At 34.7% G+C, this 14860-nt stretch overlaps 1 protein-coding gene across 3 annotated transcripts in view; it reads left to right on the top strand.

The window, feature by feature from the left end:
• PPP1R12A (protein phosphatase 1 regulatory subunit 12A) overlaps positions 1-14860 on the top strand; it is a 123894-nt gene that overhangs the window by 65775 nt on the left and 43259 nt on the right. For all 3 annotated transcript variants that reach the window (XM_064450133.1, XM_064450140.1, XM_064450124.1), the window contains exons 4-8: positions 7766-7925; positions 9006-9150; positions 12088-12162; positions 12584-12672; positions 12803-12960. In XM_064450133.1, the coding sequence (XP_064306203.1) occupies positions 7766-7925; positions 9006-9150; positions 12088-12162; positions 12584-12672; positions 12803-12960 (627 nt within the window). The remainder of the gene's footprint in view (positions 1-7765; positions 7926-9005; positions 9151-12087; positions 12163-12583; positions 12673-12802; positions 12961-14860) is intronic.

The following is a 14860-nucleotide window of genomic DNA, read 5'->3' as shown; positions in this document are numbered from 1 at the left end:
ATTTTTTTGTGGCATTTAATTTGTATCTCTAAGACAGATTTACATAATTTAACAGTAAACTACTAATTGCGTCAGGCTTTGCCTGATGTAATTTGTATGGTTAAACACATTTAATGCCAAAAACAAATGGTAAAAAGAAAGTGGATGATGTGATATGCAGGGGAATAAGAGATACCTACTGATACACACAAGTAGAGATTTTACAAAGGCCTTGATTTAATTATTTGGTAGTGTTAACTGAGTTTTGATTACCAGTTCTTATAGTTAACCCACAAAGAACATGAGATTAGATAGTTGCAAATATTTTTTTTTTGCCTGTACAACCATTTGTCTATTTTAATTAGTTTGGAAACAATACAGTTGTTGTTCTCTTTTCTAACAGTACTGTCAATCTTTGCTGGAGAGTTGCTTCTGGAATGTGCCTCAGCCTAAATTCTTTAAGGTTGTTTTTGAACGTTTGACTTTTCCTGATGTGCTACACTAATTGAATGTAGTAGTTCTTTGTAAAATTTACATTATTTGGGAAAAGAACTCTTTTCCAAAATCTCTTAGTTATATTTTACTGCTTTTTTTTTTTTTTAATAAAAATTATTATTTGTTGCTTGGGGGTTTTACGTACATTTTCACAATGCAGAGATTCAACATTACATACTAATTTTTATTCTTTTGCAAATTTAATTATTTTCAGCAGCCCAGTTGTAAAATTAGCATTGGCAACCCAAACTAAATGCCACAATTCAGTGAAAATTTTAGTGTGGTTCACATATTTCATATCTAAAGCTTACAATAAACTATCTATGATACTGTCCTTATAAGTCTGAGAATAAGTCAGAAGAATGTAGATGTTCCCATGCTATAGCTGTTAGCTTATAAAGGAATAATGCAGGTTGTTTTAAAATACTAAATTTCAGTTACCAATGAAAACCTGTTTTTCAAGCATTCCTCTTACATTTTAATGTCAGTTGGCTTGCTGACTAGCTAGAGGATTTTCAGAAGATTGGTCTTTCTAAGATGATTTGAAAAATATATTGGTTGAACAAGGCACCATGTCAGGTGAGACAAAACTTGCTAGAGCTGTGCTTCAGAGTGGTTTGACCTCCCTATGTGGAGAACAGGAACTGGATGCTCTCCTGAACAGTGATTACACTATGAACATCCCTGACAGCATTTCTGCCTTCCTGGTCTTAACAGGGCACTAAAGTCTGTGGTTGTATCATATAGCCTATATATATATATAATTTTAATTTTTAATATATGAGCATATATTTACACAGACACACATCTATATGAATGCATTTATATATATGTATTCTGTCTATCTTGTTTTGCTGTTAGACCGCTTAGGAGTTTCAGTTTCACAGAAGCAGGGAAGAAGGCATGCAGCATCCCTCCTTCTGAATTTGTGTCTGAAGGGCTTCTATCTGCAGGGATGAAATCATGGGAAACATTTAATGATTGTGATTGAGAATGGAATAGAAAGGGTATGAACTGGATGTGAACTTGTAGTTCATATCTTAACTAAATCATGAGACAGTTATCTCAGCGATAAGGTTCTAAAGATATGCACCCTTAGCTTGGGTATTAAGTTAATGTTATTTATAGAATGATTATTTAGCCATTATCATGATCACTTGAAAAGTGCCTAATTGTGTGTATGTTGTGGGTAGAGAACTTAATAGCTCTAAAATAGCAACTTAATTGTTTCTGTGAATGTGGAATTAACACTGATGCGTTGTGACAGTTTCATCTTTGACTATACATGTGGCTGAATGCAATTTTCCCTCCAGCTTTAGCATCGCTCCTTGTATAGAATAAAGCAGTGCCACAGTTTTGATAATGCAAGTTAACTGTAGGGTCTGTGGAAAGATCAGCCCTGTCTCAGTGTTACTGGTAATGGAAGATCAGCCAATTTATTTTGCAAATAAACAAACCTGGGTGCCAAAAAATCTTACCTCTACGCAGGTAAAACATGCAGTGTGAAAATTGAGTAGACATTTGCAGTAACAGTCTTGCCTTGCAACCTTTTCCTGTGTATTTACTCCAACATTAATTGTAGTTTCATTTTTGCATTGCTTGGTTTAATGTTGTGAGTGTGGCTTCCTGCATATTGGCGTCAGCAGTCAGAGTTGTTTGGTGACAAAAGATTGCGTGGAAAGATCAGTCAGGTTCCTTGTGATTTCAGATATATGTAAGTGATGACATTTGATGTTTGTTTCTGGTAGAAATCTGAGGAGAATCACCTTTTTTACTGCTTTCGCAGACCTTCAGTCTTTATAGGAAAAGTTCAAACAGAGCCTTCCAGTTGTGCAACTATTCAGCCTTCTACAGGTCATCAATTCATATTTATGCCCAATTTTCACAGGTATCAAATTATACTTTGAAGACGTGTCTAACTACAGGATAAAAAATATTAGCCTCTGGAGACACTAAATTCACAGAAATAAGTTATAGAATAGGACACAATTCAGTTATGTGTGACATTACAGGCTTAATACAAGATCTGCAGTGTTTGCTCATTCTGATTTAGCATTCGGACTCCAAAATCTGACCTGGGCATGGTCAGTGATCCAAATTAATCTTCTATTTTACAAGTTCTGTTGTAAGGCATGATGGACATGAAAGAAGAGAGCTTTTGTATTACTATTATCCAATATCTATCTTTCTTCAGTTATTCTGATCTCCATATATGACACTTCTAAATTGTGACCCTTGGTTCAGGCTGTGGGCCACAGATCCCCAGACGAGGCCACCTTGTGTTCTGCTGCGCTTATAGCAGGACCCTGTGGATACAATGAACTCTGCAGTAGTTCTGAACTAACAGACTAGCTACCCTGTAAGTGAAGCCATAGCACTCCGATAGTAAGGAAGGCATTTTTCTACAAAGGGGAATGTCTTTTTTCGGTTTTCTTCAAAGGGAAATTACTGGCTTAATTAATTTTTAAGCTTAAAACCTAGCCTACTTTTATACTTTGTGAGAAGATAAATTATGTACATGCCGTAATAAGGTATAAAGATTTTTTGACACAGTTACACACACTTCACAAAGAGGAAAACTATGAGTTTTATAGAAATTATTCTGTTATTATTAGTGCTGAACAACTATTCTCTTTGCATGCCACATGTTTTAACTATTTTGTGTGTTACAAAAAAAACTTCTCGTAGGACCTGTTTTGTTGTTTCTCCATATGGCTGATATCTTTATCATGAGCCAACCCCATGTATATAGATGCCACTGCAATCCACAGAGTTCTGTAACTGCATTTAAGATATTATTATTCCCAGTTTATTACAATCGCTTATGTTTCTGCTCTGCAATGTTTCAGCTTTTTGTAGTTATGGAATTTGTCTTTTGTCACTAGTGTAAAATTTTCATCTGTACTTGTGAAAGCTAGCAGAGTTAAGAGAGATGTTGCTTGGCTATTGCTTCAGTCCCAGTTAGCCCTGGCCAGTTTTAAATGTTGCCTTTCCTCAGGTCTCAAGTAGGGTTAAGTGTAATGTTTTGAAGTGATTTTTTTAGCTGTTTATCATCAGAAGTCCTCTTAAAATATTTTTTTAACTGCTTAAGCAGTTATTTTGAATTATAGGAAGCGTTCTTGGGAGGTGAGTTAGTGGGGAGAGGTGACGCGAGGTGAATCAGGAGTTCGTGATACAGCATGGTAGCTATTCAGTAAGTATTAGAGAGATCACTTCTCCTTTTCCAAGGAGATGCAAATGTTCCTCATTCTTAGTTATAGGTAAATGTAACAAGACTCTCTCGGGTGTATTGCTTAACTCAGCTTTGTTTATGTGGATAAAATGCGAACTATTACATTTGTATATAAACATTCACTACATGAAGTAAAAAGTGGGTTGATCTTCCATGCAGTATCTATGAAACATGCCTTTATATGGCTGAGGAGTCCTGAAACAATGATTCAGCATTTAAATTTACACTGAATTTCATTAAATGCTCACTGAACGGCACACTGTTTTCAAACCTGTTTGGAACTGTTGAATAACACTTGTTGATCAGAAAAAAATGAAAGCATTTAGCAATAAATTATTAATGATTTAAGAAGTTGTTAGGCTGCCAGAAGTTAAATGTACTGGTGGTGTGAGTGAATACTCCAGCTGAAGTTGAGCTGGGAGGCAGCGCATTGCCATCTATGGGCCATATGAAGAAAGTGTTTGAAACGTATGACGAGCATTTTCTTTTTCCCTGATATCTTAATAGAGTCTGGAAAACAAAAGCAAGGAGAAAGGTCTGTACAAGGTGTAATAAAGGCTGTTTACATTCGTTTTCTGTGATTAATAATGGGAATTGTATTTAGCTTATCTCAGAGAGCAGCTTTTTTTCTATGACACAAAGTTAAATTCTCATTTTCGTGCCAGTTAGTAATGTGGGATATTCTATTTAGTTTGGCAAGATTCTCCTACTTTCTTCTGTTGAAATACGATCAGAAATTTACTGTCTTGTGAAATAATTTATTGATGCAGTCATTAGTCTTCTGCAGCCATTAGATCTTGTTTGGGCTTCAGAAATGCAGTCGTTTGTGATATTGATAGAAGTCTTATGCAGTATTAGGTACGTTTTCTTCAAAAGCATTGCTATTTGGACACAATCTTTGGGTCTTTAGGCATACCTGTCAAGTATGTTTAGACATTAACTGTTAGAAGTTTAAGATCAGGGTTTGGGAAGAACTTTTTCTCTTTTCTTCCTTTATACAAAAGTGCCTCAAAATGACCGGCCACACACAGATTTACACTGATGGGAATTTATGTAATATTCTTCAGATGGATAAGGTTACTCATGCTGATGAAGATTCACAGCTAGACCTCGGGCATGCAAAAGGGGGATGGACATAAATGTGACTAACAGATGATATATAAATATTTATTTGCATAGTAGTGTTTTGCAGGCAACACTGACATGTAAATGACTGTACTCTAGAGAATTATTTTCCCAGGATCTGCTGATCTGTATTGCTGTGTCATTCTGAAACACAAGCAGATGCAAAGGCCCAAGGAAGCTACAGTTTGCAGTAGTTCATACATCAGGATGTAGCAGCCTTTGGGACAAATGAGAATACATGATTATTAATATGTCAATGATTCAAAGTTCCTGGTTTTCATTCTTCATATCTGTCAGAATTATAAAGATTATTAGATATGTAAAATTTAATCTCTGTTCAGATTTATTTAGTCACGGGTTGTCTTGAGAGACACCATTTTAGAAACATCCATGTATTTAATTTTTACCACAGCTTTCTTCAAACAAGTACATTTTAGCTTTTTCCTCTGCTTAGTGCTTCAGCAGTCTTTTGTATCTTCCTGTGTCTTGCAAAATTAGCCTCCAGATTAATAGGATTTCATCAGTTTCTGATAAAACGTAATTCTATTAATTTTTATTAAATTGCCAAGACTGAAATTATTGTTTCAGTTGATTAAGTGGATGAGTCTAGGAATTCAGTCAACTGCTTGAAACACTTTAATGTATAACCTGCCTCAGTTATTTTATGATACTTAGTAAAGTTTATCTTTTCAGCTGTCCTTAGCATAATGTTTTACCAGATTTCCTTAGTGAACAGAATCTTTTCTCCAACTGATCTTTCTGTGTTTTTTTTTTTCTTTTTTGAATTTTTTTTTACATTATTGTATACTTGGAATCTCTGTTATGGTGTGAACTGATGAAATTATAATAATAAAAAAGCAGTCAACTCTGTGGTAGCACTGTCATATGCTACTACAAACCAAACAAATAACATGTTGTGTTTCCAAAAGCATGTAATAATTACATTCTTTTCTGCATTTCAGGAAAATTTGATTTGGGCATATAATTTTCAAGGGTTTTGTTGCTGTACAATTGGGGAATTGCAGCATCTGTGAAATACTAAATCATATGTAACATAATGAATATATCAGTCTGTTATCTGCTGTCTAAGGGTGTTTCAACAGTGCCAATATAATTGCTTTCAGTTTGCCAGTTTATTGCTCTGGCTTTCTAGTTGCCAGTGGATTGATAAGAGCTTGATGAATCTGTTTTATTATAATCTGTTTTATCATGTTTTACACCATAGGACAATGTGTTGCACTACATGTGATGATTGCTATATTATCTGTATATTTTCATTTTATGATATTAAGAATGTCTTTAGTGAAGACCGCTCCATCCCTTAGCTCAGTTTCTGCTGGATATCTAAATGGGCAACAGTCAAGTTGGGTTTCATTTGGTTTCCATATTCTGGGCACTCATTCACACTGTAGAGGATTAATAGCACACAGTTTCTTTGAAGGCATTAGAGCCTGAAATTGCTGTTCATTACAAAGGCTTTGAAAATGAGTTAAAATTAATGAATTATGTAGAGTAGTTTTGAAAAGAGGCATTCTATTTTTGCATAGTCTTGTTTGTGGTCTGCTTTATATTGTGCTTTGATTAGTTGGACAGTTAGGAAAGTTATGTGATAGAAACATGTTCGCTGGAGGAAAACATTTTGGGGACAGATGAAGCTTCAGCAGGAAATACTGAAAGAAGGCAGAATTAGATCTGAGTCAGGGAACATCTGTCTCTTCAGTGTTTTAAAAAAATGATCTTAACTTCTATTTTATAGGATGTAAGGACTACTGTTGTCATTTGTGGTTTTATCTAGTAAACCAGTACCTCTTTCTAGATTTCACTTGGTTTTGTTATGTCCAAAGTTAATGGTTTGCTCCACGAGAAATTTTTCCCAAGTCCCTGCGTACCAGTGACCCCAGATTAGAACAACCATACACATAAAATAATTTTGTTGAAGGCTGGCCCACTGATCTTCTGTTGAAGGTCAACCCAGATATGGTTTGTGCTCTTGATGACCACAATTCCTAAGTCCTTTTCCTTACAAAGTTGTCACTGTTCAGTCAGCATAGAGAGAGCAATGCTCATGCATAGTTCTCCTCAAGACCCTTTTCCTGCTATGGTTTTTTTCAGATCACCCCACGTGATAGTAATTGAAAAATGCTTGCCCAATACATGCTTTGCTTTGCCTATTTGGGGTCTGGGGTTTTTTTTCAATCTGTTTAACCTGATGTGTATACATGTAAATGTAATATTGTGTTCTTCCCTTTTCATCACTGTATGATAATTTTTTGTGAGATGTACTACAAAAAGGTTTCAGTGTTTTTGATTCTTTTTACCTGAGTTATGAAGGGAGATTTCCAAAGGCTTGGCTATCTAAGGTTCTGTTTCACAGTGATAGAAGACAAAGAGGTTGTAACGAGATAGTCTTTAGAAAGCGTAAAAAATATAGCTCTATATTTCTTGTAAGTATTCATTAATGTTGAGAAGCTAGGCTGTTCCTCTTCTCGTAGATACCTCCTTGTAAAAAAGCTGTAGCTGTTTTCTACTTTTTACAGACACATTGAGCCAGACTTATGTGTTTAGAAGGTTAAAATATAAGTTTTCTTGTTTTCTAACAGGTCGCTTCAGTGATTATTACTGTGATGGCAGACTTTCTTCAAATTTAAGAGCCAGTTTTAGTAGCTTTCTTCTTTTTTTTTTTCCTTCCTTCTTTTGGAAAGACTGCATTATGCATGCAGAGTATCATAAAATAATGATTGTTTCCATAACCTCTTGGGATTAATCTTCAGTAAGATATTAATATCTAACTGTGAACATTATTCCTGTTGTTTAGCTGTTATTTTATTATATCACATAAACATGTATAAGATTGGTTACGTAACTGAAATGAAGTATTTGAACTAAAATAGTTGGTATCCTCTCTTCCCCTCTCCCCGTCCCTGTCTGAATTAGGGGTTGACATAGAGGCAGCTCGAAAAGAAGAAGAACGAATAATGCTAAGAGATGCAAGACAGTGGCTCAACAGCGGCCATATAAATGATGTCAGGCATGCAAAATCTGGTGGTACAGCACTTCATGTAGCTGCTGCTAAGGGCTATACAGAAGTCTTAAAGTAAGTGTAGTTTAAAGGGAAATTTTTCATATTTGATTGTCTTGTTGATGTAATGATACTTGGAATTGATAGGATTGGACACTTCTGACTTAGGGTTTGCATCTTGGAAAATAATCCCTAGAACTGTCTTTTCCTCAGAGCTTGATTTTATGTTTTCAGGCACTCATAAATCATGCTGCTGTTAGCTTTCTACATGAAGTCATTCAAAATATGAATAGTATGCATATATTTAGGCTTAAATACTTACTTAAAAGAAGAAAGTTGACAAAAAACTTGGCCTGTTTCTAAATCCAACTGTATAAACAAGCTTAATACCTTTTTATAGTGCCAGTTAGCATTCTGACTGATGCATATTTTCAAGACACTGTATTTATTTGCATGCATAAAGCAGGGTTTGTAATCCAGACTAAAGGTTTTTAGACCTAAAGAACAGAGAATTTACTTTTGCTTTTTTGATACTGTTGTTGAAAATCATGACTCATGAAATCTTTCCTGGAAAGCTTCAGGCATTTGGTGTCCCGTAATTCACAGGTAGCTTTTCAGTAATACAATACAATACAAGTGTATACTGTAACAGAGGTTTAAGTTCGTTTTCATCACAGCTCTGCTTTTATTGATCCTATTGCTTTACTGTGATTGTAAATATATTTGACTGCTTTGGCAGTGATGGGAACAGTTCTGTATTGTAATATGAATGAAAAAGAGCATATACCCTAACTGTGTAAGTATCGCTACTTTAAGGTCCACAGAGCCTTGTAATGTTTTTCTCTACTACTGCGCATGTGGAGAAAAATATCTAACTGTATAGAAACAATGGACTTGGAAGTGAATAAAGTAGAAAATGGAAAAGGCTATTTTACTTGAATTTTCCTTAAAAATATATATACCTATTTAACAATGAAAAGGCGAGTGTTTCTGTGAGGAAACAAAATTAATCAGTTCTCAATAGCCCAACTAAAATATGTATGATGAAAAAGGAGAAGGGTATTGTTATAGAATAACTTCATGATTTTGTAACAGTTTATTTATCCACCCATCCCTGTCAGCAGTGTTGAGATCTAATTCTTTAAATTTCTTTAGGCTTTTAATACAGGCTCGCTACGATGTAAATATTAAAGATTATGATGGCTGGACACCACTTCATGCTGCTGCTCACTGGGGTAAAGAAGAAGCATGTCGCATTTTAGTGGAAAACCTATGTGATATGGAGGCTGTCAACAAAGTGGTAGGATTTTTATGTAATCCTTGTCAAGATACAAAGTTCTGGTCTCTAAAGTGACTTTAGAAGCCAGGGTAAGAAAAGTGATGATAAACTGCTGTTTACTGTACGTGGAAATTTATATAATGCATGTTTTGTCAAAACAGCATGTTTTGTGTTACAAACTAAATTCTCTTGATTGTCTAAATTAATTTCTAGGCCCACTTTATGCTTAGTTCTATATTAAATGATCCATGTAATCTTTGACAGGGAAATTCAAAATAAAATGGGTTTAGTGACGTTTCAGAGGTACAGAATTAGTGACTTGATGGATTGCATACAGGCTTTCATTTGGTCACTGAAGACAGTGATGATGCCTTTGGATAGTGTTTTAAATCTTAAAATCAGCTTATGTTGGCATACTAAAGAGTTACCACTATATGCTGGTTTGGGTGCTCTGGAAGAAACTTGCAGGCATCTCTGGACTCCCTAGACATAACTTGAATGCTTCTTAAGCTGTATTTCCTTGACTTTTACGCAAAGGCCTGCATAGCTTTCCGGCTTTGCAAGATCTTGCTTCCAATAGATGTAAGTATATTCATGATCCACATAGGTATCACAAGGATCCAAACCTTTTCATCCAACTGTGTAAGTGCTGAAGCTCTCTTTCTTCTCTTTGCACCACATTTCACAGAGAGATTCTGATGTGCTTCCAGTTTCTGTCAATACTGTATATGTAAATTACCTGCCAACTTTTAAGATGGATTCTTCATTGAATTTTTTCATAAACTGTTAAAAATAAATTAGGAAAATACGCAGATACAGATCATGAATTAGCAATTATTTACTCTCTATAAGGGCAAAATTATTGCTGCTTAACATGTTTAGTCTTTGTCAACTTTTTCTTGCTTAGAAATTGAGGTTGCTTCTAATAAAATCAATGAAACCTGGAATTAAATTTCAAATAACTTCACCTCTGTTTCTGTATAATGCTTATAGAACTTCTAAATATCAGCTGTATAACTGTGTTTTGTATCAGCCAATCAAAAGCTGATGCAATTAATAGAAGCCAGTTCATCAAGTATTCTGTTAGACTTCTTACTGGGGTTGTGAGAATGTGGAGGGTGATATTCCAGAGAGCACTCTCATGAAAACGCGTTCCACTCAACTGGGGCAAGAATAAGAATAAAGAAGGTAGAAAGAGATATAAGCTATTCCATTTGGCGTATGGGCTTGTCTGTGCAAGCCTGGAAATTTTTGCCCGTTGTGTTCTGAAGTAAGCCAGTAAGCATTTTTGCTTTTGGAGATACGGAGATTGAAAACTTATCCGGATTTGGTTTCAGTTGTAGGTGCTTAGCATCTCAGGGAACTCAGCCCATTATTGTTCAGGCACTTGACTTCAGGTATTAATTGTTATGGATTGGGTGTAGATATAACCTTCCAACTGCAACATTTTTTGTTTTTGCAAAATGATTTTTTGTGATGAAGGTAGGTCTAACTCATTTTTTTTTAATAAACCCATTTAATAGCAACCTAAAAATAGAACACCAGATTAAAAACTGTAGTCATAATGCAGATATAATCTTGAGATAATTTTGTTTTTTAGTTTCCTGGTTAGTGCTGTGTTATACTAATTGGAGTAGTTCACATGTGGCAGGACTTCAAGCTGTTTTGGGTAATACTTGTTGAAAGGTGCATGTGCTTCTGCTGTATGGTCACAAGTTTTATGGATGTGAAAGTTAGTGGTTGAAGGTCCATCCTTTCTAACCAGTTAAGATAGCCTTCACAGTGTATTAGGAATTTGTTTGCCTTTAGTTAACATTATGAGAAACTGAAATAAGCAGAGGCAAATATGAACACCTTCAATTTCCTTTATAAGCTGCTGTGACCACTTTTAAATGACAGCTCTGTCTTTATTGCTCGTTATTGTACAGAAGCACTTACTTGACTGATCTTGTCACGATCCTCCCAACATTTCAGTATGTCCACCCAGTGTTTTGGTGCAGCTGCATTTACACCAATGGATCTAGGACTTTGCCTAGATTCCAGCCTTCTTATATTTGAATGCAAACTTCCAATTGCGAAACACTGTACTGCAGCATCAAAGTAAGTGAGGCTTTCTTTGTGAAACTGTGTGAGCTTCAGCCTTTCTCATCTTCAAGTAGAGATGAAGAAAGGCATTTTTTGAAATCTTTACCAATTTAGACTTTAAAGATAGAATCTTATGTCCTGTGGGCATCTGGTCTAGTTAAGAATTGCAGTGACTGTAGATGTAAGATACGGGAAGCTGAAGAAATTCCAGCTGACAGCATTGCTCTGTGTTAATGAATCACATTACGATCTGTTTAATCCAGTACATGTCCCATAGATATCACACGCTAAGGGAGGATAAGAACAAATGGTTGTAGCAGATCTCTTCTAAAATGGAGTGTAAAATGTAAAATACAGTTTTACTGTAAAAATGTGAAAGTGTGAATACTTAAATTTAATATAGCTTGCTTAAATAATTTAAACTTTAAAAAATCAAGCTGTATATGGTATTCTAAGATGGACAGGGTACTGAACTGCTCCGTATCCATCCATACAACTGCCATTGGGATAGTTGTGTTGAACTAATATAATGAGAATCATATTCTTTCAATCTATTTTATTTTCCCTGATAGGTTTTTTTTTTCCATCAAAGAACAGTAAAATTGTACTGAAGTCATGTTTTTATCTCCTAAAAAACGTGTTTACTCATCAGGTATAGATGTTTCTGTTTCAATTATCCAAAAAAGTAATGTTGCAAAATTGTTTTCAACTACTGACAGACTAACAGTTTGTAACAGAGCTTGCCTTATACTTTTCTAATTTCTCTATCTGAATGTGCTCCTTACCTGCATCATCATGTGATAAGGCATCGTAATCTGTTGTATTTGAATTCTGCTGTACAATTATGGTGGTTTACTTCTTCCACTTCTCCAGGGGCAGACAGCGTTTGATGTGGCAGATGAAGATATTCTAGGATATTTAGAAGAATTGCAAAAGAAGCAGAATCTGGTAAGTCTTTTGCATATAAAGATATACATATATATGTTACACTTTGTTATACATATGGTTATGTTACACAGCTCAGACCTGCGTATAGATTAAAAACAAAGGTTTGATTTGGGGCTTCAATTCAAGTCATCTCAGAGGTTATTTTGTGTACTTATTTGGTCAGTTATGGTGTCTCGGAAGAAAGAAGGTGCTCTTCTATTTTCCTTCTCCAGCAGGCATTTTATGATCTAAAGCATCAGCAAAGAACAACTTATTGGGAATAACAATTTCTGGGATTCTAAAATTTTGAACTTTGACATTTTGAAAGCTTATGCACATTCTAGCGTTTGTAGTAGGTAGAGAAGATTTCCCTCCATTTGTAATTTTTTCACGCTGATAATCATTCTGTGAAATTAACTACATCATTCTATATGTTTTGAAGCTTCATAGTGAAAAACGGGAAAAGAAATCTCCCCTAATTGAATCCACAGCCAACATGGATAATAATCAGACACAGAAAACATTCAAAAAGTAAGTAAGCTAGGACAAATAATAAGCTCTTAATAAAAAAATATAAATTTACAAGTTGTCGCAAAGTCCTGCTTGAGAGACCTTAGAAATTTTTTTTGAACTTAGTAAGTAAATTTTCTTTCAAACTCAGTAAAGAGACATTGATTATGGAGCAAGAAAAGAATGCATCTAGTATAGAGTCTCTGGAGCAAGAAAAAGCAGATGAGGAAGAGGAGGGAAAGAAGGATGAATCCAGTTGTTCTAGTGAAGAGGAGGAGGATGACGACTCAGAATCTGAAGCAGAGACAGGTATGTTATTTGGAGTATTGTCTTTCAAGTTTTTGCTTTATAAATTTACTTAGTTAATATCATTATTTAATATACAGAGTTAAGTGTCTTAAGTTTCACTTACTCTTCTGCATTCCACTAAGCTTCCAATCATTTTAAAGCAAGTTCATGTATGTCTAAAGTCAAGTCATAACAGAGATATCAAAAAGATGTCTTTACTGGAGCTATTAACCTTCTTACTTGGTTGGCTATTTAACAATTGATACTTTTAATCAAACAGTTGGAATAATGTAAGCCTTAAGTAGTATGCCAGAAAACATTGAAGAAGTCAGAAGATTAAATCAGAAATTAAGTGTTTGCTTCTAGAACTGGCATAGAGATTGGAACAGCAGAAGTGCAAACATTCTTGTTTTTTCTTGCCATCCTGAAGTAAATACCAATTAATCTGGCAATTTTAGCTCAGGTATTCATAAAGTAACAGTGCATATATCTACTGTTCGGCGTGTACTGAAATAAACTATTAAAGGTGTTATTCTAATGTCAGCAGTTACTTCATATACAACGTCATTTCAAGGGACATGTTCTTTGAAAAGTTTGGAATTGTATGCAGAGAAACACATTACTCTGTACTTCTCTCTTCATTGGAATTTACCTTTTTTTCCTTGGAACAGTTATCAGAGTCTTAAAGCAAGTAGTGATGTAGGAACAGCATAGCATCATTTTTTTTTCAAATCAGGAAACAAATGTCAGACAATCGGAGTTTAAAGAAGTATGTTCAGTCATAATAATTTTAGAATTACAGTGCAGTAATACAATATATATACTTAGTTGTCATTAGAAATGTCTTGTTAATAATTTATACTTATGCCCCTTAAAATGAGTAACCCTTTTTGGTGAGCTGTCAGTTCTCATTTTAAAACATTCTTTCCAATTTCATCACCTGGAAAGGAAAGGCTAAGGAGGGATTTTAGAGCCAACCAATATATCATAAATATTCAACATAGGCACAAATAAAAATAAGTTGTGAAATCAAACTGTCTATTATGTTTTAATTGTATCTTTGTATTTTGAAATAAACCAGCATTTCAGTGTTAAGCTGGACAAAAAGTCTGTCAAGCTTTGTAAAATAGTCTTTCAGCTTAGTATGCTTGCATCCTTTATTTACAGAGACTGAGCTCTGATAAACTCAAAACATTTGTAATATGTAACATGTAGTAATTTCTCAGTCACTGAACTAACCGTAACGTCTCCTGAACTTTATGACTCTGGTAACTGTGTTCTCTTCGTTACCAGTAGATGGTTTGTGCCAGGAAAATTTGACTGTGACACAAGAATTAATTTATGTAAACTTTGGTTTTTTTAATATCAACAAGGATTTATCATACTTTATTTGGCAAGCTAGACTTTAAGCTTTTCCCCGCAGAGCTGCATGTCTAAATTCCAAGTTTGTACTTTCCCTTTTTTCCTAGTATTCAGCTTAAGGTAGTTCTCTAGTGAAAAATCTTAAAGATTATAAGAAACGTTCTGGCTGTAAAATATTTTAACAGCATTCAATATTTTGAAATACTGGAAACTGTGATTTCTAATCTATTGAGATATTGGAAGTGTTTTCCTAAAACTTATGTTCTGTTTCATTGATTATGTGAGAATACAGTTTAAAAATAAGTTTATTTCTGTCTGGAAGACCAAGGAGAGATTCTATCATCTCCTAAAGGACAGGGAAACAAGCTGAAAAATCAAATTTTCAGCAGTTCAGGTTCTTTAAACTTACTTTGTTTGAGGTAGTTTAATGCTTTTTGAAAGTTAGTCAGTATTAGCTCAGTCACATACAACTATGTTCTTGCTGTCTTTGAGATAATTTCAGAATACAGTTGTGAAAAATCCATTTTTCTCCTTCCATGCTTTCACTCCTCATAACTTT

Source organism: Phalacrocorax carbo, chromosome 1 (assembly GCF_963921805.1).
Source record: "Phalacrocorax carbo chromosome 1, bPhaCar2.1, whole genome shotgun sequence".
In the NCBI taxonomy this organism is placed as follows: domain Eukaryota; kingdom Metazoa; phylum Chordata; class Aves; order Suliformes; family Phalacrocoracidae; genus Phalacrocorax; species Phalacrocorax carbo.
The sequence above is the reverse complement of the archived record's forward strand: the minus strand, read 5'-3'. Positions and strand labels throughout refer to the sequence as shown.